This window comes from Nymphaea colorata, chromosome 9 (genome assembly GCF_008831285.2).
Source record: "Nymphaea colorata isolate Beijing-Zhang1983 chromosome 9, ASM883128v2, whole genome shotgun sequence".
Lineage (NCBI taxonomy): Eukaryota > Viridiplantae > Streptophyta > Magnoliopsida > Nymphaeales > Nymphaeaceae > Nymphaea > Nymphaea colorata.
In genome coordinates, this window is record NC_045146.1 from 5,198,687 (window position 1) to 5,225,743 (window position 27,057).

The following is a 27,057-nucleotide window of genomic DNA, read 5'->3' on the forward strand; positions in this document are numbered from 1 at the left end:
ACAGCTAGTTCCCCTCTTAAATAATAATAAAGGTGTAAAAAGAAATAAAAAATACATAAAAGAAAAAGGAAAATTACAAGTATGACCTAGGTACCCTAAAATATACACATATCTATATATGTAAGACATATATTAGCACACTAATATATGTAATGTACATGCACATAGATATATATATATATATATAGGAATACATACATTCTAACACATACATCCTTTCAACATAAAGTCTAAGCAGTCACAAGTAGTGGGGAATGTTTTGAATGAAAATGTAGGTCATATACTCAGAAAATATGATAATCGGAAGATGGAGTTAATTGAAGTATTGCCAGTCAAAGAAGACAAAGTATTGACAGAACTGGTAAACTTCAATGTGTTGATCATGCCACTGGTACTCTTGACTTCTATTATCTCCTCATTTACAAGACACATTTGAAAAGTTTCTAAGAAGCTCCATACATATGTATCCACAGCTACATTTGTGTGACAGTTTTGACATCACGAATGCATATGGTACATCTCAATCTCAGTTATGGAGCATAGACTGCCTGTATACATTTGGTCGGCTGATGAAGCTAATGACCCTGCATATGACCCATATCCACTACTATGGGGTCCAGCTGATGATTCACTGGTCTTTGAGATTGCTGGATAGATAGGGATTACTGGATCTCCAAGCACTGCTCAGGGAAGCTTTGCCAAGAGTACTACTCAGAGTTGGTGCTCTTGCCAGGATTCTCCCTTCAAGCATCTCAACAACAGAAGACATTGTCGGCCTGAGAGAGGGAGAGGGGCTGGTGCAAAGAAGAGCGATGTTCAGCATTCTTAGTGCCTGATCCTCTGATAAATCTGAGCCTAACCTTGGATCGACTAGTTCCCAAAGGCTCCCCTTCTCTTGCAGAAAAAAGGCCTGTAAGTTAACACCACAGCTGTTATAAAGTATTGGTATGTGAAATGGCGTGCATATCAATAACAATAAACTAATAGGTCTTTTTATTATGAATACTTGAAATAGTAAATGAGTATGTGCTTTTCAGAAATACAGAGACTAAACAGGAAAAGCAAGGTCACCAGTCAAATATTTAGTAAGCAAGATGAGTATAAATATGTTGCTTAAGGAGCTATATCACATTAATACATGGCCATGATGACCTGATGGGGATTTGACTTGTTAATTGGATAAGGCACGACAAAACAATTTTTTTTATTTTTAATAGGAAAAATGAGCTTAATATTACAAAGTCTGATTGTAATACCTGAAAATGTAAGAAATAATAGCAACATAATATTTTGCATGCCAGTGTTTGAGATTTAACATGTCCAAGCTTATCTACTCATATCAACAGAAACATGCAACCAACATGGTGTATTCCTGTAAAAAATGGAAGCAATAATAACAAATCGATCCCTCATGAATCTGGTGAGATCAAATGGTTCTCAAGAACCAATATAAACATGAGATCACCGAACACTCATAAGAAAGAATGCTGAATACAAGGAGCGGCTCAGCCTTTATATATATGTATATAGCAGAAAAGAGAACTCGCTGCTGGTAGTCCCAATGGCTAGTAAATCTAGCCATTGGCACTAGCCAACAGCTAGCCTCGATAGCCCTATTATGGCTAATTAAATGTAAAGAAAAAGAAATATGTTAAAGGAAAGAAATAAGCAACACACAAAAGAAAAATGGAGCAGACATAAACTACAAAAAGAAAATATGGATAATGTATACATATACACATCATAGAGAAACTATGTAACATGCACATGTACAAGCATGTGTAAATATGCATATACAGTGCTTCTGTATGTACATAACCACACAAACACGATCTTTGTTAGAGAATTTAACAGCTCTTGTCTCGTAGTTAATCAGCCAACATATACATAACTATTCCAGCTAGGAAATTATGCCAAGGTATGTCAGTCAAGAGAGCATACCCAGTCCAAAATGAAGACAGTAAATATGCATATACAGTGCTTCTGCATGTACATAACCACACAAACACGATCTTTGTTAGAGAATTTAACAGCTCTTGTCTCGTAGCTAATCAGCCAACATATACATAACTATTCCAGCTAGGAAATTATGCCAAGGTATGTCAGTGAAGAGAGCATACCCAGTCCAAAAGGAAGACAAAATCCTCTTTTGGCATGGCATGTGCATTGCTTCGACCAGTAACAATCTCCAAAGCTACCACTCCAAAGCTGAAAACATCTGCCTTGTCTGTTAGGTGTCCACGCGTAGCATATTCGGGAGCCAAATATCCCCTGTTACCAATCATTTTGAACAAATGTTAGCACATGCAGCATGTGCAAACACATAAAACTTATGATTTGAGACAACTTCGTGTACATATAACACTATAGCATTCACAAATACCATTGAAGTAGGGAGAAGCATCAAGATGATACTGGCATATTTACTGCAGCACATGAATCTGGCATATGTATTAGAGTGCATGAATCTGGCTTTCATAGCATGCTTTATAGAAAATAATACATGGCTGTCCTTATATGGTTAATGCATGTGTATTTGTGTGGAGAGAGAGGAAACAGCACGTCCCTGTGAAATTGGAGTGATACAGTTTGACAAGGTCAAATCATCTTCATGCAGGGGATCATTGCATTGCGCTAGAAAGATAGTTCTGCTGTATATTTTTTTTCTTGTGGTTATCTATCAAAGTATCTCTTTGTTTCTAATCATGGCTGGTACCAAATGATTGTGTAGGCTTACTCAGGTCATGATTTTGACTTGGAAGGCAAACAGAGAACCATCTATTAAGATGGTAAAATGATTTTGCACATTAAAAATTCATGTTTTATCAACACTATCTAATTGGGTAGCTCCATTTTTCCAACATCAAACTCAGGGTTTAAATATCATCTGCTTGTATAATGAGGAACAAATGCTCAACCAGAAGAAGTTAAACCTATTGCTTGTGAGATTCTCCAGAAGCTATCACTGTAGAAAACGAGAAGAGAGGAAGAGAACAGAGACGTCTCAGCAGCCCTAGACGTGGTTCATTCAATTAATTAATACCCTAAGACTCAGTCTTTACAAGAATACCCTTTAGTAAAACATTATTTACAGCATACAACATTTAGAACCAGATTTGTAAGGATCCAGATCCAATAACTTACAAACAAATAACTTACAAACCATCACGTCTTAACATTGCTCAACATACTTCTTCAGACAAATTAGAAAGTGATCTATAAATCCTCAAGAGAGAGAGAGAGAGAGAGACTCACAATGTCCCAGCTATTCGAGTGCTGATATGTGTTTTATCGCCTTCATCAAGCCTTGCTAAGCCAAAATCTGAAATTTTAGCATTGAGGTCTTTATCAAGAAGGATATTTGTAGCTTTGATATCTCTGTGAACAATCTTCAGTGTAGATTCTTCATGAAGGTAGGCTAGACCTCTTGCTACTCCAATGCAGATCTTCTGCCTTGTTGGCCAGTCCAATATCAACTGATGCTCGCATGGTCCTAGTATACAACATTGGGGAGCATTAGCCTTTTGAACTACAAAATTCATTTCAACAAGTTGTTCCACCATCTTTATATATATCCTGTAAAAGATCATAATTCTGGTACATGTGATTGTGAGCCTTCATATGCTGGCCACAAAGAATAATCACAAAATAAGATGAAGATTGGTGTCTTGCATAAATGAATTACTAGAATTATGTGAATTGCAACTATGTAGTGCAGATTCTTACCAAAGAGAGCATGTGCAAGGGAATTATTTTCCATGTACTCGTATATCAGCATCAATTCTTTGTCTTCAATACAGCATCCAAATAACTTGACAAGATTTGGATGCTGCAAAGCTGATATCATGCCTACCTCATTCAAGAATTCTCGATTCCCTTGTTTTGATTTTGATGAAAGCTTCTTAACTGCAATTGCAGTACCATCTGCCAGAACTCCCTGCCTCCATGCGGGATATAGAAGTACAAGAAACCATTAGGAAATCAACACAAGCTCTCAAAATTAATAACTAAAAAAAATGCAAGATCTGTTTCGCAGGAAAGCCAAGCTTGAATTGCATGGTGCATGATAATATGCTTTGGTTTGAAAATGTACCTTCGCAGATAATCCATACAATTATCTATGCCACTTCATGCAGGTGCAGGTGCAGCAATGTATGTATACATGTTTGTGTGTGCATGTAAAAGTTAAAAATAAAGAAGATTCTTACATAATAAGCCTCTTATTGTAACAAAAAGATCTGGGAAGGAGGAAAATTGAAATCAACCATCAACCTCTGTGGCTAGATTTTTTTTTTCCTTTTGTATCACTAAAAACCATTGCAAAAGGTGCATTCCATTGCTAAAGGTCATGGTCAAGCAATTGCCATCACCAATGTACCTTTTGCAATGGTTTTTAGCAACACAAAATGAAAAGAGTCCATCCAGCCACAGAGGTTGGCTGGCTGATTTCAATTCCTCTTGGAAAGTAGGAGAGCAAGAAGCTAAAAAGGACTTTTTGGGAAATGATGTTATAGGGGAGGTTTATAGCAAAAAGGTACATATATGCCTGTCAATATCAAGAAGTTGTAGTTATTACCACAAAGTCCAGTTAGGAGCCATTAGTATCAAAAAATGAAACTTCCAGTTGGGGCTTGTTTTTGTCACAGATCATGTTCCTTTTACCAATTGAAGTTAACATAACAAAGGTCGACAGCAAATGATGCGTTTATTTACATTCTCAAAATAGTTTTACATGTTAGAACTCAAACCATAATGAAATTGACATTAGCAAATTGGGACATCCAATGATGACCAATTCAAAGTCATATTTATGCATATAATACCTTAAGTATTTCAGAAATATACCTTGTAAACTGGCCCAAATCCACCTTCCCCTATCTTGTTCTCAGGATGGAAGTTCCTCGTAGCTGCTTTTATCTGTTTAAGGCTGAAATACCCAGTTTGCAGCTGTAGAACCCTAAGATCTACCATGAAAAGAAGAGAGTCAGTTAATAATAATATTGTCGGCCAATGTTTGCAACCAGAATTTTTAGTAGTTATAGGACATGCAGTTACCCAGTAAAAATAGAGTTGCATTCTACCATTTTTTCCAGAGACATATCAATATGTTATCTGAGATTAACTGCAATGTATGCATATGGACATGTGTCTATCTGACTATACATGTAAAGCAAATATTTATTGGTCACACTGGGCTGAACGTAATAGGACCCAAGGGACTCAATCTGAACCCAAGAGTTAGCCAGGCCAGCATGGCTATTTTTGGGCAGAGGCATATCTAGGCTACGTGACCCTTGTTGGGCCTTGGATCTCAGTCACCTTTCCAAGTTGAGTTGCTTCCTGTCAGAAAATAATGTAACTAACATTTTTCTCAATTTTATGCTAAACATATACATGCATACATGTAAGTATCTATTTAAAGCAAATAATTATTCTATATACGGCTTAAATGTATTTCTATTTTTCTTTTTTCTCCTTTTCCAAGGATATTTTAGTCATCCTAAGATGATAGAATGCCAGCAGTTGGCTATCCTCTTGTCTTCATCTTGCATATTTTGGGGTTAGCCCTTCCTGTTATGTCAGTAATTATTTGTTGTGAAATATATTACTATTTTTACAATGTCACTTAGTACATGTTGATTGATCAAGAGTAGTTCCCATTAGATGTGGCGACATTGTACTGGGTTTTCTCTTGATCCTTTTATTTCCCTGAGTTGAGTTTTTCTTTTGGCTCTTATTCTTCTGGCTTTTCACGTGAAAATCAGAGGTGTATAGCTTTTAGATCTGTGTGTTTTGTATGTGTGAAAATTGAAATAGCTTAAAGAATGCTTGGAGTGTGTGCCTATTGGAGAATTCAGGCTATGGGATCATCAAAGGAGCTGTCCTTACCTCTAAGGGTTATGGGGCTGTGCTAAGGGAACTATCTCTGGATGGAACGTCAAAATCAGATTTCTTGATTAATCTCTCTCCTATTCAAGATGAGCAAACACTCCATGATCCCAAGACAAGACGGAGACTAACTGAATGAGACCAAAATAACTTGAGAAAGAATATTCTTTCCTCCATCGGCATAGACCTGAATTTGAGCAAACAAAGATGTCTGCACTATCAACTGTTTATCTGTCACCTATTGTGGATAGTGAAGAAACTTGCCATAACTTAAGCAAAACTAAGTTAGTGCACTCATAACTTCAACTACAAATAAAAAGATGCCTCAAGAAGAAGAATATGCTCTAGTTTGGCTAGACTAGTCTCTATGAAGTATGAAGACATGTAGGGTTTTTGGAAGAAATGTGGGAAAAAGAAGTGTTTGTCATAACTGCAATGAACCTGAACACATAAATCCTGTGTCCAACATCTAGGGAAAATGACCAGCGAAGAGCTACTACAGTGAAAGCTACAAGCCTACAACATTGGTGATATGTCTTTGACCCAACTTGTTGAAGCCCTCCAACAACTTAAGAATAGACATTTATCGTATCTTGGAAGTTGCGAATTCAACATCTTTGCCATCCAATATGGGTTCATTTCAATGTGTTGTAAAAATCAGTTTGGAATTGGATCATCTAAGCTGCTACTTGATTATTCAGCCAACTCAAGATTCAGCTGAATTGGTTGTAAATTGGAAAAAATTCCAAAAATCATGTTTTGAAAGAAAATAAATGGAAAAATATACAAAAAAGTAATTAAGAAACTCCTTCAATATTTAAAAATAAATAAAAATGACATGTAGTACTCTTGAATCTGCCACTGCATCAAAGTACCTTGTCACCAATTCAACTCGAATTGGCTGATTCTGATCATGTTGGTTTATGGCTCCTTGATTCTACAGCATCATCTAATATGATTTCAAATAAGTCTATTTTGTCACATTGCACCAGAACTTGAATTTCTTATATGACAACCATCCTTGGCTCATCTTTTTGTGTAGAAAACATAGGATATTTTGGAAAATATTTTGAAAACTTTATGTTACAAAAGTTAGATGTATTTCATAAATTTTAGTATTTTCTTAAGTTCTTAAACTTCAAACCTTGGATATGATGTCCTCTTCTCAGCAAAAGATTGTCAGGTATAGGATCACTTGGTATTTCATAAGACCATATGAATGGAGATTGCTATTATATGGTTTTTGTGTATTCTAAAGAATTAGTCTAAAATCTGTCACATAGGTGTGGGGTGTGGGTGCGGGTGCCGGAGCACATCCCCAAAAATTTAGGTGCGGCGGTGCAGCGAGAATATTTATTTGTTATTCTTAATTTATTATTATAATATATATATATATACACACACATATAAGAATTAGGAAATTTAGAGTATACACTATAGTCTATACACTCTACACTGCACACTTGATGGAGACATTATATATGAATATTATATATTAAATACTTATAAGTTATAATGTATTGTGTATATGAATGTAACATATTAAGCATTAACATGCTTACAAAGTACAAACATTAAACAAGTAAACAAAAAACACAAAACAAGGACAAAACACAGAAATGGAAAAAAAATGTTAAACCCTCTTTTTAATGTTAAAAATTTTTAAAATAAAAAAATATTGAAAAATAATGAAAATAGGCTTGACGTGGTTTGAACTTTGACTGCACCCGCCTCCAGTCAAATGCGAGTCAGGTGCATGTCCAAAATGGACAAAAATGATCGGGTGCGGTCAGCCACACCCGACTCTTGTTGACTTGTGTTGGGTGTGAATCCGAGCCGCACCCACACCTGCACCTGAGTTGTGTAGACACGGGTGTCGGCAGTCACTTTGCAGTATCTGTGTAACTTATAAAACTTGTTGTTAAAAGACTATAGATTTGGAATGAAAGACTGGGTCATCAAAATCTAAAGAAGCTCTCTTCTACTCTATTGTTCAAAAATTAGGCAATGAAATCTACCTCACAGGGACGTGATAATGGGTTACAACAATTTTATTAAGTCCACATCTCCTATTGTTAAAGGATATGGAATAGGTTCCAAAATGCCAGCATCTTTTGATATCAAACGAGGCATTTACCTGAAAACATTGTATTCAAGCTTTTTCTTCTGAAAATAAAAATTACATGACTTAGAGACCTTTGAGCTGGTGCACTAAGATGTCTAGGACCGTCAGCTGTTATGCCAAAAGGAGGAGTATTTTATTAATTTTTGTGGTTTATAATTTTAGATTGTTGGATCTATTTTGTCACTTAAGTCTTGGGTTCTTCACTCTAAATTTTCTATAACATGGTTAAAAGCCAATATAATACAAACATAGTAACCTTCAGATCTGACACCAAAGAAGAATATTTATCAAATGATTTTATAAGGTTTTGTAACGCCCATTATATTTTTGGGCAGGTCGGGTCGGATCGGGACCCAGACCCGGACCCGTAGGTTACCCGCGTAAGAGCCCGACGAGGGTTGTTCTCCCTCGTCCTCCTCTCTCTCTCTCCCTTTCGTTGCCTCTCTTGCTGCTAGGGAGCTCCACGCAGAGAAGAAGAAGAAGACAGAGGTGGTGCCGGCGGCGACGGTGACGACGGCGACTGAGGCGGCGACACTTGGGTAAACTCTTTTTCTCTCTCTCGTGCTTTGTTTTCCTTTCTCCGCCACTCTCATGTTCCCTTGCCCTCTCTGCCGCACGTACTCTCTTTCCCCTTTCCGCTAGCTCCATCCCGCACGGTCCCTCTCCTCACTCACCCTCACTCTCCCACTGGCTCTCCCTTTTCTCTCACGTCCTCTCCCCCTCACTGCCCTTCTTCCCCATTTCTGTCCGAACTCTCTTCTGTCTGCCCCTTTCTGTCAGCACCTCCCCTTGCCTACACACTCCTTACGTGAGCTCTCTCCCCATTTTTTCTATTTGTTTTTCCCCTTTTTCCCCAACCGAGCACTCTTTCTCATGGATTTCATCACTGTTTGTTAGGATTCCAGTTTGGGGAACGCATTCTTCCCCTCGTATCAGCGTTTAGGTGGTGTTGGTGGTGGCGGCTTGGCACAATTTCTGCCATTTGGGGACCGATTGTACGCTTGAGGTGGCTGTCGGAGGCGTCACAACAGTTTGGACACTTAGATTGGGGTGAACAAGGCCTATTTGAGCTTAGATTATTGAATATTATCTATGAGAGCATGTATAATTATTGTTTAAGCATGCTAGAATCTAGAATTGATGATTTGGGATGCATGTTAGCGATTTTGCTTTTTGGGGGAAAAGTAGGATTATGTTGGAGAAGCATTGATTTATGGCTATAATGATCATTTGCACATAATGGGTTAATTTTTGAAGCAATAGGGAAGCATGGTTAGGATTGTGGTGTTGTGGAGAAGTGTAGGACTGTCTTTGTGAAAGCTTGGGAGTGTCTTTGTCGACGTGGGTAGCATGTGTGGGAAGGAAGAGGGGTACCTGTTGGGAAGACACCTTCACTAAGGAAGCAAGAGAGAAATGGATTAGTGATCGATTCAAATCGATGGTGCGAAGCTTAAGCCTTTGGAGGTAACCTCTAGGGCAGAGGAGAGACCCTTTTGAGGGCTTTGTGGGTCGACACTACCCTTCGATACCCTCTTGAGGCAATGGCGTGCCTCAATGATTTTGTTTTATATTTGTTTTGATTGTAAATCCAAACTAATGTAGAGTTTAGTCATTTACCACTTGTGTATGTTTGCAGGTACACAGGGCACGTCCCGTCGACCTTGAGCGACCAGTTTCGAAGCTCGAGGCATTTTGAAGAGTTTGTGAGCGCGCCACAGGTATGGCAGCATTCCAGGCAAATCCCTGTCTGGGGCAAATGTATGAATGTGTGTTCCTAGGGTCGTGGGATCCTAGGATTGTGGTGCAATTGATTGACTGTTTAGTGAATATGGGTATGCATGTAAATGTTTTGATATATGATATGAATTGTTTTGGAAAGACTATGAGAAGTTTGTTTTGAAAATGTTATGCATTTACATGTGCATGCTAGAATTGATAACTGTTTAGGACAGATGAGACGGGGTATCGAGTCGAGTGTCTCCTCGACCCCAATTGTGCATTAGAAAGCATCCTAGAATGATAATTGCATAGGACAGCTACTAGCCAATCACAGATCGAGACTACTCTCTGTTGTTTGGCTAAGTTTTTGAAGGTGTGATTGATATGATTAATGATGTGAATGTTTTGTTCTGTTGCATACACATTGCTGCGGGCAATGATGCAAATAATGGAATTGGAGGGTAGTCGTTCCCGTATTGTATGACGGCTAGCTATGACTGTTATTGTTATGTGTAGACCTCGTGTGGAGGCAATTGGAGGTGTAGGTGTACTCGTGAAGTGCACCAACCTCATGAGTTAGCTAGTCAGTTTGTGAATGTATTAATCTAATGATAAGAATGAATGAATAAGAGATGAGAGGCCAGTGGGATGTGGCTATGTGTTTGAGAGACGTCCCGCTTTTGCCACTGGTCTCGCATGTTCGGAGCGCAGGCTGTGCAAGGCCCCAGGGTTCTGTTGTGTGTTGTGCTTGGAGCGTTGGGCTCCCGCCTTCCCAACCTGGGTGTCCTAGGGAAGGCTGAGTATCTCTCTTTGGACTTCACACATCCATGGACGAGTGCTCTACCGCTGCAGCAGATGAAATGGATCCATATTGTTTTGGGCCACCACGGGGGTTGTCTCTCGGCTGTAGGCCGCCCGCGGTGTGCACGTGCCTATGTTGCATCCACAGAAACTGTTAATACACTGAAGTTAATGAAAATGTATTGTATATGATTGATTGTACGTGATTGAGATGCATGTGATCGTTGTGCTTACAAATGCAAGTGAAATGTTTAAGCATGCCTTGCATGTGATTTGAAAGTTAGTTACTGTGGCTATTGAGTGGCTTTTACGTGTCGTGCCCTGATACGACATGATGATAGATGATCTTGATGTTTGTTCTTTTATTTGAGCCCTACCTAAGAGGGTTTGGTATTGTCCTGGCTTGTTGCCATACTGCGAAGGCTAAGCCTTCAGTTATTTTCTTTTTCAGGTTTAGTGGACCAGGGGCAGCAGGTTGAGCAGATGACTTCACTCACGTCCTACTGGGAAGGTTTTGGGATGTGTCTTTTGTAGTGCCGGCACGTCTTATTTTGGTTTTATTGATGTCTTGTTTTTGTTAGGCATCAATTATACAGTTTGGGGCATTTTTGTCCTACATAGATGTGTTTTTGTATGAATTGAAATGATTACATAAATGAAAGTTCGCCCCATTGTTTTGAATGACATGGCTCCTTCATTTTTGAATTGTTGAGTAGTCGCACCTTGATGCTTTATGTTTAGAAAAAAAAAATGTTTGAGTGTCAAAAGGTCGGGGTGTGACAGGTTTTCTAAAGAGAGTGAAATTCTTCATCGAAGATCATTCCAAATGCACCTTAATGGAAGTAGTAGGGCTAGACGAAACATAATTATTTTCAAAAAGCATTCCTAAAAATTATTGGGCTCAAGTGGTCTTGTATTTTTTAAAAGGTTAAATTGCAATAGAAATCCATCTGTATTGTGAAGAAGTATATCTTCATTTCAAAAACCATGTAAATTAGAACTCACCTATAAAAGGCAAAGGGAATTTTGGAGGCAAAGGGATTTTGGTCAAAAACGTCCCATATTAACAAATAAAAGGAAAATCTACTTTTAAAAGCTATACCATACCATCTGTTTGTCTTGGTTATGTCAAAAACGAAAAAGTTAACATTGCTACGGTACTTAAATTTGCAAACTTGATGTTCAAGAGTGCACCTTTACAGAAGTGAAAATAGTTTTGAAGGACATAACACTAAAGTAAAAGTATATTGTATATTCCTATTTGATTTATTAACTAATCTCGATATCAAGAGTTTTATGAAGAAACTTTGAAGATGTGCAAGATGAAGTCCGTGTGCACAATGGACCTTAAGATGAAGAGTCGTGCACATAAAGTAAAAATAGAAAGTGAAATGATGATAGAATATCTCCAACCTAGAATCAGAAATAGAAGTAGGAGATATCAATTGCAGGAATTCTAGAATACCAAATAAACTTGTATAATAAGAGTATTTCTCCTGCATGACATAGAGCATCCTTCTTGCCATTCACTCATATTATAAACCAACAAATCATATAGAGAAACCAATGATCATTCTCATCAGGTTTTAAATATAATAATCAAATCAGACGCCCTTGAAAAGGCTCATACATAGTATGTTCAAAATTTTACTTAAAAGGAAAGAAAGCTATAGGAAGCAAACAGATGTAAATGGTAAAAACCCAGATTGATGGAACACTGTAGAGATATAAAACAAGGTTAGGATACTCATAAGAGTATGTACACTATGAAGAGAATTTTGGCCACATAGCTCATATGAGTACCACTAGGGCTCTCAGATAGCTTTCATTTAACTGAGAAGTGCACAAGAAGGCTCCTCTTGGCTTGATTGTTTCTCAAGGAAAGACTATATGCTTTAGAAAAGGTCTTTATGGGCTTAAACAAGTGCCTAAGGCTTGATTTGATAGCAAACATGATAAATTTTAGATTTCAATTTTGTTATATTGACATGACTTTTTGAAAAAAAATGCACATGCAGGTATCGTAAGATTTTGATATCTAATGTCAAACCACCGAATGAAGTTAGATGCAAGAGGAGGAAGAGAGAAGTGGGCTGCACGTCCAAGCAAGAGAGAGATGAAAGAGAGAAGCAACAAATGATGTCTGCCTCTTGTTATCATTATATACTAATCATGATTTAGGATACATTATAAAATACACAAAATAACATTAAGATTTACAAGTATGCCACCACCCATGATGTGTTGGGCATGTGAATCAAATGGGTCGGGTCTGGGTGACCCGATCCATATTGTACAAATTTAACAGCCCCCCTTAAGTTGTGCATGGGGTTTGATCATGCACAACTTGTTCTTAAATTCCCAGAAATGGTGCCCTGTGAATCCCTTGGTAAAAGGATCAGCCACTTGTTCAGACGTGGATATATAAGTGCGAGCAATCTCGGCTTCCGCAACCTTTTGACGAATGAAGTGTTGATCAATTTCTATATGCTTAGTGCGATTATGTAGAATAGGATTGAAGGCAATCTTGATCGCGCTTTGGTTGTCACAAAATAGAGATGACTGAGCAATGGGAAGAGAGAGTGCCCCAAGCAGATGACGTAACCATGAAGCTTTAGTTGTGCCTGCAGTCATGGCCTTATATTTTACCTCAGTGCTAGATCTGGCAACTGCACGTTGTTTCCTGCTATTCCAACAAATAAGATTGGAATCATGGAAGAGACAATAACCGGAAACTGATCATCTATCGTCTGGATCACATGCCCAATCTGCATCAGTATAAGTTGAAATGTTGTGGCCATGCAAAAAAGTTGACAGTCTTGTGTAGATGAGTCCATCCCCAAGAGTAGCGTTAAGATAACGCAAAATACGTTTGGTAGCATCCATATGCCCTTCTGTGGGTGCGTGCATAAACTGAGAGACTTGATTCACAACATATACTATGTCTGGGCATGTACAAGTGAGATATTGTAACATGCCAACCATACTCCGATAGAAACTAGGATTTGGGTACGCATCACTCCCGTTAGGGGCATTTAATTTTGTATTGAGAACACTAAGTGTATTTATGGGCTTGCAATTCGTCATACAGGCCCTATCCAAAATATCAAGAGTGTATAAGAGTTAATGTGTCACCTTTTCTATCAAGCTTAACACCCAAGAAATATCGTAGTTCGCCGAGATCCTTCATCTTGAATTATTGTTGCAATACCTCATTATCATGGGATATATGACATAAAGAGTTTCCAATAAGAACTATGTCATCTACATATACGAGTAGCCAAGTGGTAACTTCACCTGAATGACAGATGAATAAGGAATGATCAAGTGAACTTTTGAGAAAACTAGCCTGCTGTATATGAAGGGAAAATCTATCGAACCATGAACGAGATGCTTGCTTAAGCCCATACAGTGATTTTTATAATTTGCACACCCATTTGGTTGAATCATTGGTAGCATATCCTAAAGGTTGTTCCATATAAACTTATTCCTTTAAAAAGTCACAAAGAAAAACATTTTTAACATCCAACTGATACAAATTCCAACCATATGAGACGGCAAGAGAGATGATAACTTGAATTGTTCCCATCTTGATGACTGGACTGAAAGTCTCATCATAATCTTCCCCGTACTGTTGAGTGAAACCTCTAGCCACAAGTCAAGCCTTATATCTATCAATGCTTCCATCAGGTTTATACTTGAGTTTGTAAACTTATTTTGAGCCCACTACATTCTTACCATCTGGACGAGGAACAAGCTCCCATGTTTGACATTCATTTAAGGCAGCCATTTCTTCATTCATGGCCTCGGTCCAATGTTTGCTTTTGCACGCTTGCTCATAGCATTTTGGCTCCACATTTTTGTTCAATTCTATCATGAAGAGCTGAAAATCCAAAGAGAAATTATCATAACTTACCCATCTATCAATGGGGTGCCTCACACGTTCTGATCTACGTGGATAAGTAGTGGCAGTTTTTGGATCAGTCGGAACTGATCGTCGATGATACACCACTCCTAAAAACCGATTAGGTGAAGTCATGCTCATGCTGTTGGTCTGAGTAGATGAAGGTATGCTGTCCATCTGAGTGTTTGTGGCTGTCTCGAGCTCATCAATAGTTCTGTCATTTTGTGCGTGGTGTGTATCAGCTCCTTGGTTTAATATTTCAGCATTCAGCTATGAATCATATACATCATTTCTAACATTAAGTGTTGCATGCGGCTCCATTAAATCCTTCAACCTGAGCTCATAAAAAACATGTCGTGAAATATGCACACGTCCAGTCTTTGGATTGTAGCAGCGATAGCCTTTATAATTTTCTGCATAACCCATAAATCTACACATGACAGATCAATCTTGAAACTTATTTCTCAAAGAAACATAAACATGAACATAACAAATGCATCCAAAAACACGTAGCTCATCATAATTTGGCTGTTCTTGATGTAAAATAAAGAATGAAGATTTTCCTTCAAGCATGGATAGTGGTAGTCGATTAATAACATGAACAACAGTATGAAACTTCAGTCTATAAAGTCATGGGCACATCAGTGTTATGCATCATACTGAAAGCACTTTCAACTATATGCCTATGTTTTCTTTCAGCAATACCATTCTGTTGTGGTGTGTGTGGACAGAAAATCTGTCTAATGATCCTATGATTTAGTAAGTACTCAGTAAATTCATTTGAAATGAACTCACCACCACCATTACATTGGAAATGCACGATATTACCAGAGTATTTGTTTTGGACCAAGGCGTGGAATTGGGTGAACAAGCGGAAAACTTCTAATTTGCTTTTCATGAAGTGAATCCAAGTGTAACGAGAATAAGGATTAATGAAAACAACAAAATATTTACTCCCGGAAGAAGCAGAAATAGGAGCAGACCCCCAAACATCAGAATAAATGGTGTCAAACAACTTCGAAGCTCGCTTATTTATTGATTGAAAAGGAAGAACATCACTCTTACAAATATGACAACTTAAGCACATGCTAGACTCACTGATAGGACTTAGACTGGACTTTTGTAATAGTCCGTTTGCAACAAGACTTTGAATGAAAGACCGACTACAATGTGCTAAATGACCATGCCAAAGAGATAGCATATCATACTCTGTGATATTGACTTCACTATGACTGGGAAAGGATGAATCTGAAACACAAGACTGAGACACTTTTGGAGTTTCTTCAATGACGTACATGACTCATTTGCGAACACCCTTAGTGAATGTCTTCTTGGTTCAAGCATCCTTAACATAAATAGAAGGAGTAAACTCAATAAAGGAATCAGTATCATCAATAAGCTTTGACACAAAAATGATATTTTTCTTGACATTTGGAACAACAAGAACATTCTTTAAGGGTATTGAGGAATGAACCATGGATAAGTATGCATTTCTAATATGTGATATTTTGTGATGAGAATCATCTCCTGTGATGACTGAGCCTTTGGCTAAATAAGGGAGAGCACTAGAAAGCTTACCTGCGTCACCAGTTACATAAGCTGCAGCACCAGCATCTACATACCATTGTCCTTCTTCATTTTGCTTGAGATTGACTTTAGACAACACCGTCATTAGAATCTGCTGCACATCAGGGGAAATGTTCGATGCGGTAGTCGTGTTCGAAACAGATGACCCTGCTGCCCTAATGTCACGCCTGACCTGTTTTCCCTTGTTATGAGGGTTATCCCAACATTCTAACTTCACATGACCTCTCTTAGTACAATAAAAACAAGTAGGTATCCTTCGTGGTACATTTGCCTATGCATTTGTGTTAGGTGTAGGAAGGATACCTCTCCCCATCCATATGAGTTCCAAACTCTTGGACGACTTCCTTGCAAAGCATGGGCCCTAGTGACCAACACATTGTGACTGCCAGAATGAACTAATTCATGTTGCTATACATGGCTTGCTTCATGTTGAATCAATTGTGCTTTCAGGTCTTCAAAAGAAGGAAGAACATACAATTCCTCTAAAGCAGTGTGTTGACGTGTTTTAATGTATGGGTCTGGGTCTAGACCCGGTCCAGTGTGTGCTCCTATTTAGGCAAGTTGAGGCTCTACTTATATCTTTGTAACCCTAATCTTTGGGTATGAATGAAAGTTTATGAGAGAGTGTCTGGTTGCTAGTGGGCACCAGTCCTCCTTACCCGTGTTTTTTTCCCTCTAGTTGAGGGGTTTTCCACATTACATCTGTTTTCGTTTCTCGTTCTCTCGCTTTTACTGTTTCTACATAGTATCAGAGCCAGGTTGGTTATGAGTTTCTTGTTTGTGCTCGTATTGGATCACCGTTTGAGTGGTGATCGTCTGCCGCCGTGAAGTTCCGGTGGACACCATAGACTCTTGCCGGTTTGCTGTGCGAGTTCCTTCACCATCGACTTGTGGATGACCTACCAGCGGATTTGATCGAAGGAGAACCAATTTGAGGGCCGTTTGAAGACAATCATGCCATATTCTGTATACTCAGTATTAACAGGCCTCACTAAGCCTGTTTCTGTCCGAGCTTCAATCGAGGGTTTAATGGGCTGTAACTTTTGGGGGTTTTGATTCTGATCACTTCCCAACAAACCAATCTATCGAAGGGAAGTGGAATTGTGTCAATCGGTGCAGTATTGAGTGAGATTCAAGCTAAAGAAGTCTGATCAGACACTGTTCTGCTTTACCGCCAACCAGTCCCTGTTTCCGGTGACTTTTTCAGCGATCTGACCGTTGGATTTTGATGATTCTGGTGCCATTCGATTCCCAACATCCAGGTGATCCTCTCCACCAAGTTTGACATCGATCAGACCATAGATGGGGTTTTTGGAGGCGATGGACGGAATTTGGTGGAAATCGGCGGCGTCTTTTTGAAGCAGGCGATTGGCAACCTGCGACTTCAAGGCTCAACGACCTGAGTGTAGACTGCTCAGATTCAGCCCAAATTTTGAGCGTCCACTCCTTGGCTCGTGCTCTTGTTGTGGCCCAAATTTCAGGATTTTTGGAGGTCTACGATTTTATACTAATTTCAAGTGAAGCCCTCTCCCACAGGCCTGAAGCTGAGTTGCGCCTGAGGACTTCTCCCGACGGTCCCAGTGCTCTCACGCCTTGGATCATCAGCTGAGTCGTCTGGCTGTCGTCCCCAGCGTCGTCGGTTTCTTCCAGAGCTGCCTATTCTATCTGCGCAGCGCGGCCAGTGATACTGTCTGCTTCGTCCTGTGTCGTCTGCTCTGCGTCTGACTGGTCTCCCTCCTGTGTCTCTGCATTTCTGCCCATCGGTTGCTGCTCATCATCTGCTGCCGTGAGTTTTGGTGGTGTTTCTGCTGTTCCCTATTACCGTTGGTAGTCTAGGACTGTTCACTGCCACCGTGAAGTTTCGGTGGTGGTCTAGTGTTACCTTCATCGCCTCCGTGCTGCGATTGCCACTGCTGCCGTAGCTCGTGTTGGTCGTTTTTTGCTCTGTGTGGGGCTGTCATCTTCCTTCTAGCAGTTGGCCACCATTTGTTTCACGCTTCTAGCCTTTATTGCTATTTTAGTGAGCTTTCGTGATGGTAGATTCTAGTATGGGCGAGTGGATTATTGATAGTGGTGCTACTCACCACATGACTGGTGATCCTAAGGTCTCTCATGGGTATAAGCTTTCTTCAAGAAAGGAACGTGTGTGTCTTGCCGATGGTTCTTCTATCTCTGTGGATGGAAAAGGGAGTCTCTCACTTTTGAACAAGTTCTTAGTCCACAATGCTCTACATGTTCTTCATCTTCCCTTGAACCTCTTGTCGGTTAGCAATATTACAAAAGAATTGAATTGTGAACTTATTTTTTCTGCTGATCGTTGTGTTCTGCAGGACTTGGTGACAGGGAAGAGGATTGCGATTGGTTTGTTTTCTGAAAGGCTATATCGTTTACCTATGCATGCCGCTACTGCCCTCATGACAGACACCAGCAAAACAACGAAGAGTAGAGAGGACTCTTTTCAATCGATTCTGCGTTGGCATGAGCGCCTTGGACACCTTCCTTTTGGAATTCTAAGACAGTTATTTCCTGATCTGTGTTCCAATTTAGATATGACTATGGTGTCTTGTGATGTCTATCACCTGGCCAAACATATTAGGGCTTCATACCCTGTGTCTATCCATCGTTCTAATGAGGTGTTTGCCATGATTCATGCTGATGTGTGGAGGCCTTCGAGAATTCCTTCTTGTCATGGTTTTCAGTATTTTATCACCTTTATAGATGATTGTTCTCGGAACACCATTGTTTATTTGCTAGAAGACCGTAGTGAAGTTCCTACTGTCATAGAAACTTTCATTACTTATGTGAAAACTCAATATGGAGCATCTGTTAAGACCTTTCGGTCTCACAATGCTCGTGAATATACATGTCAGCCTGTTGATAGGTTTTTTCGAAAAAAGAGAATTGTTCATGAGACTTCATGAAGTTATACTCCTCCTCAAAATGGAGTTGCTGAACGAAAGAATCGCCAGTTATTGAATATAACTCGGGCTCTTGTCATGTTCCAAAAAAGTATTGGGGGGGATGCTGTGTTAACTAGTGCGTATCTTATCAACTGTCTGCCTAGTCGGGTGTTGAATGGGCAGACGCCTCATTCTATGTTACTGGGAGTCGTGAACCTTTCTCTCTTCCACCCAGAGTTTTTGGTTGTGTCTGCTTTATTCACAATCATAGTCCCCATATTAAAAAGCTTGATCCCAGGTCTATTAAGGGCATATTTCTAGGTTATTCTCTCACTCAAAAAGGGTACAAGTGTCGGGACCCTTCCACTGGTTGTGCCTATGTTACCAAAGATGTCACTTTCCTTGAACATGCTTCCTATTTTGGTGAGAATTCTCTTCAGAGGGAGAAGTCTATGTCAAGGGAAGAGTATTCTCTGAGTCAAGATGTTCAGTTCACATATTTCCTGGACTATAGGCGGGAGGAGAGTCAAGCAGTTGATGAAAGAGGTTCTACTGGGACTGAGGAGGAACGTAGTGATGAAAGGGGTTCTACTGGGACTGAGGAGGAACATTGTCACCGTTTTGGGCAAGTTTACTCTAGGCGAAGAGTTTGTACAGATGAGGTGACAGGTGGTGAGAATTCTACTCTCAATCCAGTTAGTCCTTCCCTGGATGATCCAAGTCATGCTCGGGAGAAACAAGTTGAAGAAGAAATTCAGACTGTTGGTGCAAATGAAGAGCTTCCCATCGCCCTGCAAAAGGGTGTTAAGTCATGTACTCAACATCCTATTGGTAACTTTGTTTCATATTCTAGACTGAGCAAGGACTACAAATGTTTTGTATCTTCTCTTTCTTTGGTTGTGATTCCTAGGAATGTTGCTGAGGCTCAGAGTGATCCCAAGTGGACTTATGCAATGCAAGAAGAGATGGAAGCCTTGAACAGAAACAAGACATGGGAGGTGGTAAAGATTCCTGAAGCCGCTCATCTGGTAGGATCCAAGTGGGTTTATGCCATTAAGTATAAGCCAAATGAGAATATAGACAAATATAAAGCTCGACTTGTTGCCAAGGGGTTCAGTCAGAAATATGGAATTGACTACTTGGAGACCTTTGCTCCCATTGTAAAGATGAAGACTGTCAGAGTCATTATATCCTTAGCTATGATAAAGGATTGGAAGATGTACCAACTTGATGTCAAGAATGCATTTCTCAATGGAGACCTTGAAGAGGAAGTATATATGTGTATGCCTCCTGGAAATGAGGAACCTGAAAAATGTTGCAAGCTAAAAGAAGCTCTATATGGGCTCAAACAATCTCCTCGAGCATGGTTTGAACGACTTAGACTTGTAACGAGACAATATGGATATCATCAAGGGAATGGAGATCATACACTCTTTGTGAAGACAAATGAGCAAAATGTTACTATGCTGTTGGTATATGTTGATGATATGATTGTCACAGGTGATGATGAAGATGAAATAAGTAGGTTAAAAAAACTGTTGGCGTTCGAGTTTGATCTCAAGGACCTTGGTAAGTTGAAATATTTCCTTGGCATTGAAATTGCTAGGTCTGGTACTAGGCTTGTGCTAAATCAATGGAAGTACACTCTAGATTTGTTAAATGAGACCGAGAAACTGGGTTGTAGACCGGCTTCTACTCCTCTAAATGCTGGCCATAAGCTGAGTCTTAGAGATGGGAAGCCTCTCTGTGAAGAAGCCAAGAGAAGATATCAACGTCTTGTGGGAAAATTGATTTATCTTACTCTCACTAGACCTGATATTATCTTCGCTGTGAATGTGATGAGTCAGTTCATGCATGCTCCCACGGATGCTCACTTGAAGGCTGTCGACAGAATCTTATGCTACTTGAAGAGGAATGCTAGCAAAGGTCTCCTGTATGGTAAGCAAGACACTCTTGGGATTGAAGGTTATTCAGATGCAGACTGGGCAGGCTGTATTGACACTAGAAGGTCCACCTTTGGCTATTGTATCTATTTGGGAGGGAATCTCATAGTGTGGACGGTAAGAGGCAAGTCGTTTGTTTTCATTCCAGTGTTGAAGCAGAATACAAAGCTGTTGCTATGGGAGTTTCTGAGCTTTTGTAGTTGAAAGTATTGTTGACTGATATTGGTATAAAAGTTGAAGAACCAATGAAGATGTATTGTGATAACAAGTCAGCAATCAACTTGATCAACAACCCTGTGCTTCATAACAAAACAAAGCATGTTGAGATTGACTGGCATTTCATTCGAGAGAGAATTGATGTTGAAGAACTTGTACTTCCTTATATGAGATCTGAAGTCCTGACCAAAGCCTTGTCTTCAATTTCATTTGAGAGAAATGTATCCAAGTTGGGCATGTTTGATCTGTATGCCCAACTTGAGGGGGAGTGTTGACGTGTTTTAATGTATGGGTCTGAGTCTGGACCCGGTCCAGTGTGTGCTCCTGTTTAGGCCTGTTGAGGCTCTACTTATATCTTTGTAACCCTAATTTTTGGGTATGAATGAAAGTTTATGAGAGAGAGTGTTTGGTTGCTAGTGGGCACCAGTCTTCCTCACCCGTGGTTTTTTCCCTCTAGTTGAGGGGTTTTCCACGTTACATCTGTGTTTGTTTCTCATTCTCTCGCTTTTACTGTTTCTACACAGTGCAGAAAACATCAAATTCTGGACTCAATCCACTCAAAGCTTGTTGTACCTTGTCCTTGTCGCTGACTGGATGCCCTATGATGGCAAGCTGATCATTGACATTTTTGAGCTCATGTATATATTTCACGACTGAACGTGTGCCTTGCTTGATATCCTGAAATTGCCTCTTGAGTTGTAGAAATTTCGCTTCTGATACTTGAGAATACGTGGTAGCAAGTACATTCCACAACTCAAGTGCTGAAAGATCATCATCAACACCTGCCAAAACTTCCTTTGATAGTGTGGAGGTGATTAAACCTGGGCACCGGGCCGGGTCGCCGCCGAGTACCCGGTACCTGGGCCTTGAACAATTTATTAACGGGCCTGATTTTATCGGACCTGACCGGGCCCAATACTTAACGGGTCGGACCCGGGCTGGATCTAATCATCGCCTACTATCTATGGCATTCGACAAGGGAACTCTTCTGTTGCAGATTACTACGGGGCTTTGAAGGCCAAGTGGAAAGAGCTTGACTATCATTCTGATATTCCTTGGCATTGTCCCTAAGATCAGGCACTTTATGTAGCTCAGGTATGGGAAAACAGGGTGTTCCTCTTTCTAGCTGGTTTAAATGATGAGTTTGAAGGTGTTAGAAGCCAGATTCTGAATTCAGGAGAGGTGCCCAGTATTGAAGATGTGTACTCCTGTGTTGAAGCAGAATAACAGAGAAGGCTGGTTACAAATGAGGGCAAGAGGGATCTCGTGCCCTATCATGAGAGATCCGCTCTTGTGAGTCGTGGTCCAGGAGGCCCGACCAGATCTCTTCGCAGATGCACTTACTGCAAGAAAACTGGTTATACAGTGGATTATTGTTGGAATCTTCATCTAGAGAAAAAGGGAAACAAAGGGAGGTCTTCTATTGGGAAGATGCTTGTGTCTGAGGTGCCCAAATCCAGTGGAGAAAAAGTCTCCATTTCTGCTGACCAGCTTTGTGAACTGAGGGCCTACTTGGGTCGGATTGATGTCAACCATGCCGAGACACCAGATGAGACAAAGGCTAATCATGCTCTTGCAGTTATTGGCGATACAAGTAACTCTTATGTGGGGAAATGGATTGTGGATAGTGGTGCCACTCACCACATGACAGGTAACCCAAAATTATTTCATGAATATAAGTTTTCTTCGGGAAGGGAATGAATTTCTCTCGCAGATGGTTCCTCTACTGTTGTGGCAGGCGAAGGGACTTTGTCCTTGTTGAACAAATTTCATGTGCGGGGAGCATTACATGTCCCCCAGTTTCCATTAAATCTCTTGTCAGTTAGTAAACTTACTAAATAGCTGAACTGTAAACTCATTTTTTCTGCCAACCGTTGTGTTTTGCAGGACTTGGTGACAGGGAAGAGGATTGGGATTGTTTTGGCGTCTGATGGCTTATATTGTCTTCCCATACATGTGGCTACAACTCTTGTGACAGCGATCAGCAAGAGAGAGAAACGAAGAGAAGATTGTCTTCAGTCCTTCTTGTACTGGCATGAACGTTTTGGATATTTACCTTTTGGGATTTTGAAACAATTGTTCCCCGATTGGTGTTCTTCTTTGAATTTGTCTTTGATTTCCTGTGATGTGTGTCAGTTTGCCAAACATGTGAGGGCTTCATACCCTATTTCTACTAGTTGTGTTAATGAAGCTTTTTCCTTGGTTCACTCGGATGTGTGGGGGCTTTTGGGAATTCATACCCGTCAAGGTTTTCAATACTTTATCACTTTTATTGATGACTTCTCTCAGGCTACCTTTGTGTACTTGTTAAAAGATCGCAGTGAGGTTCCTCATATCATAGAGACCTTCATTCTTCTTGTGCATACTCAATATGGTGGAACTATTAAAACCTTTCGGTCCAATAATACCCGTGAGTATATGTGTCAGTCGGTTGAGGATTTTCTTCGAAAAATGGGGATTGTTCATGAGACGTCCTGTAGTTATATCCCCCCACAAAATGGGGTGGCTGAAAGGAAAAATCGCCAGCTTCTTAATGTCACCAGGGCCCTTCTGTTTCAGAGAAATCTTCCTAAACACTATTGAGGTGATGCAGTTCTTACTAGTGCGTATCTCATCAATCGCATGCCCAGTCGTGTTCTGAATGGTCGGACTCCCCATTCGTTACTCCCTGGTAGTCGTCAACCATTTCTACTCCCCCCTCGTGTTTTTGGCTGTGTGTGTTTTATACATAATCACAGTCCCAATATTAAGAAACTTGATCCCAGGTCTATCAAAGGTGTGTTTGTTGGGTATTCCCCTACTCAGAAAGGATACAGATGTATTGACCCCATCACTGGCCGAGTCTATGTTACGAGGGATGTTACCTTCTTGGAACATGCCTCTTACTTTGGTGAGAATCCTCTTCAGGGGGAGAAGTCTGTGGTTAGGGAAGAATATTCTCAGAGCCAGGAGCTTCAATTTACAGATTTCTTGGACTACAGGAAAGCAGAATCTCGCACTGTGGTTGATGTGCCTGAGAAGGAGGAAGGGTGTGACACTGAGAAGGAAGGCCATCGTTTGTTTGGACAGGTCTATTCTAGACGAGATGCTCGGACAGAGGAGGTGATTTGTGGTGCGAAATCTACTTCCAATCCCAATGCCACTCCTTCCCTGGATGAACCAAGTCCGACCTTGAAGACTCAAGATGAGGTTGAAAAACCAAATGAAGATCTTCCCATTGCCCTGAGAAAGGGTGTGAGGTCATGTACTCAACACCCTATTGATAATTTTGTATCTTATTTCAGACTTGGTAAGAATTACAAGTGCTTTGTTTCTTCTCTTTCTTTGGCTGTGATTCCCAGGACCGTTGTTGAAGCTCAAAGTGATTCCAAGTGGGCTGATGCTATGAATGAAAAAATGGAAGCCTTGAGAAGAAACATGACATGGGAGGTTGTGAAGATTCCTGAGGCGGCTCACTTGGTTGGATCCAAATGGGTGTATACCATCAAGTACAATCCAGATGAGAGTGTTGAAAGGTATAAAAGCTCGTCTTCTGGCCAAAAGGTTTAGCCAAAAACATGAGATTGATTACTTGGAGACCTTTGCTACTGTTGCGAAAATGAAGACAGTCAGAGTTGTTATATCCCTAGTTGTGATGAAGGAGTGGAAGATGTACCAACTAGATGTTAAGAATGCTTTCCTCAATGGTGACCTCGAAGAAGAAGTATATATGCATATGCCTCCAGAATATGAAGAACCAGAGAAATGTTGTAAGCTGAAAAAGGCCTTATATGGCCTCAAGCAGTCACCCAAAACATGGTTCGAACGACTGAGACGAGTAATGCAATGTCATGGGTACAAACAAGGGAATAGAGACCACACTCTATTCGTGAAGAAAAAGGAGGGCAGAGTCACTCTTTTACTTGTCTATATGGATGACATGATTGTCACAGGTAATGATGAGAAGGAGATCATCAAGTTAAAAGGGTTACTGGCTACGGAATTTGATCTCAAGGACCTTAGCAAGCTGATGTATTTTCTTGGTATTGAGATTGCTAGATCGAGTACTAGTCTTGTGCTAAACCAAAAGAAATACACATTAGATCTGTTGGAAGAGACTGGTAAGTTGGGGTGTAGACCTGCTTCCACCCCACTTGACACCGGGCACAAGTTGAGTCTTAGGGATGGAGAGCTGCTCTGTGAAGAAGCTAAGGGAAGTTATCAACGTCTGGTTGGAAAGTTGATTTACCTTACCCTCACGAGACCTGATATCACTTTCGCGGTAAATGTATTGAGTCAATTCATGTATGCTCATACTGATGCACATCTAAAGGCTGTGGACAGAGTATTATGTTACTTGAAGAGAAATCCTGGTAAAGTACTCTTGTATGTAAAACAAGAGAATGTAGAGGTCGAGGGGTATTCCGATGCAGACTGGACAAGTTGTGTTGATACCAGACGGTCTACTATAAGGTACTGTGTCTACCTGGGAGGAAACCTTGTAGTATGGGGGAGCAAGAGACATGATGTATGTTCTCGATCTAGTGCAGAGGCAGAATATAGAGCCGTTGCTATGGGAGTGTCAGAGTTACTATGGTTGAAAATATTGCTGACTGATATTGGAATAGAGATTGAAGGACCTATGAAGATTTACTGTGATAACAAGTCTGCAATCAATCTAGCCAACAACCCTGTTCTACACGACAGAACCAAGCATGTTGAGATTGATCGCCACTTTATTCGTGAAAGAATTGATGCTAAAGAGTTAATCCTTCCTTTCATGAAGTCTGAAGACCAAACCGCTGATGCTCTGACAAAGGCTCTATCCTCAACTTCGTTCGAGAGGAATGTATCCAAGTTGGGCATGTTTGATATGTATGCTCAACTTGAGAAGGAGTGTTGACGGATATTGGTGTACGGGTCCAGGTCTGGACCCGATCCAATATGTCCTAATTAGGGCATACTTATATCATTGTAACCCTAATCTTTAAGGTTAATGGAATCTTAAGAAAGAGAGAGTTTGGCGGCTAGTGGGCACCAGCTCCTCCTCATCCGTGGTTTTTTTCCTCTTGTTGAGGGTTTTTCCACGTTACATCGTGTTCCTCGTTTTCTCTTTCTCTGTGTTCGTGTTTCTATAGCTCTCATGGAGGATTGCAAAATTTCAATCGAAGGAGGAAGTTATTATGCTCCATACAAACTTGATGGAACCAATTATATGTTATGGCTAAAATGCTTGGAAATGCATATCAAAGGAAAATATCTATGGGGCTTCATAAGAGGTACGTCTATCCCTCCTTCTCTTACGTTAACCAAAGTAGAAGATGAGATCGAGAAACAACTAGATGGAGAGGAAAGACAAAATGCCATAAATGAATATTACAAAAAATTAGACGATTGGGAAACCAAAAATTCTAGGATTAAAGAATGAATTTATGGGAGTATTGAACCTAGGATTGCTCAAAATCATAAGTATTATGAAAAAGCTAGTGAAGTTTGAGAATATCTCAAGGGAATGTTTACTCAAAAAGATATGGCCCGTAAGTATCTTTTGATTCAAAAGGCCCAAAATATCAAACAAGGAGAAGCGCGTCACATAAGACCTAGTTGTCCAAAGTTGAACAATAATGAAGGACAATCTCAAAATCATGGAGGAAATCTTTTCAAAGGAGGAACTTCATATCCTCAAGGAGGGCAACACAACCGGGGAATTTCTTATCCTCAAGGTGGACAACACAACATTAGACAATTTGATCAAAGAATGCAAATGTTGCAAGTGAATGATGTGATCTTTCATCAATCTCCACAACGTTGAATCAAATCATGACGGCCCTTCAACCTATGATCAAGGAGTCAAATTCCGAAGCACTAGCAACAACCGCATCCATCTCCAACACTCCCGGTATGTTTTCTTGGCTTTTAGATTTCGATGCATCTTTTCATATGACACCAAATATATCATCTTTGACCAATTTTGAACAAACAAGAAAAGAATCA

General features: G+C 40.1%; 1 protein-coding gene across 3 annotated transcripts in view; it reads right to left on the reverse strand.

Annotated features, from left to right (window-relative positions):
• Positions 1–355: 355 nt before the first annotated feature.
• Positions 356–27,057, reverse strand: part of LOC116260328 (probable LRR receptor-like serine/threonine-protein kinase At1g53430) — a 52,081-nt gene continuing 25,379 nt past the window's right edge. For all 3 annotated transcript variants that reach the window (XM_031638574.2, XM_031638575.2, XM_031638573.2), the window contains 5 exons: positions 4,846–4,964; positions 3,727–3,937; positions 3,256–3,493; positions 2,121–2,271; positions 356–910 (listed from right to left, as the gene is read on the reverse strand). In XM_031638574.2, the coding sequence (XP_031494434.1) occupies positions 629–910; positions 2,121–2,271; positions 3,256–3,493; positions 3,727–3,937; positions 4,846–4,964 (1,001 nt within the window). In that variant the 3' untranslated portion in view covers positions 356–628. The remainder of the gene's footprint in view (positions 911–2,120; positions 2,272–3,255; positions 3,494–3,726; positions 3,938–4,845; positions 4,965–27,057) is intronic.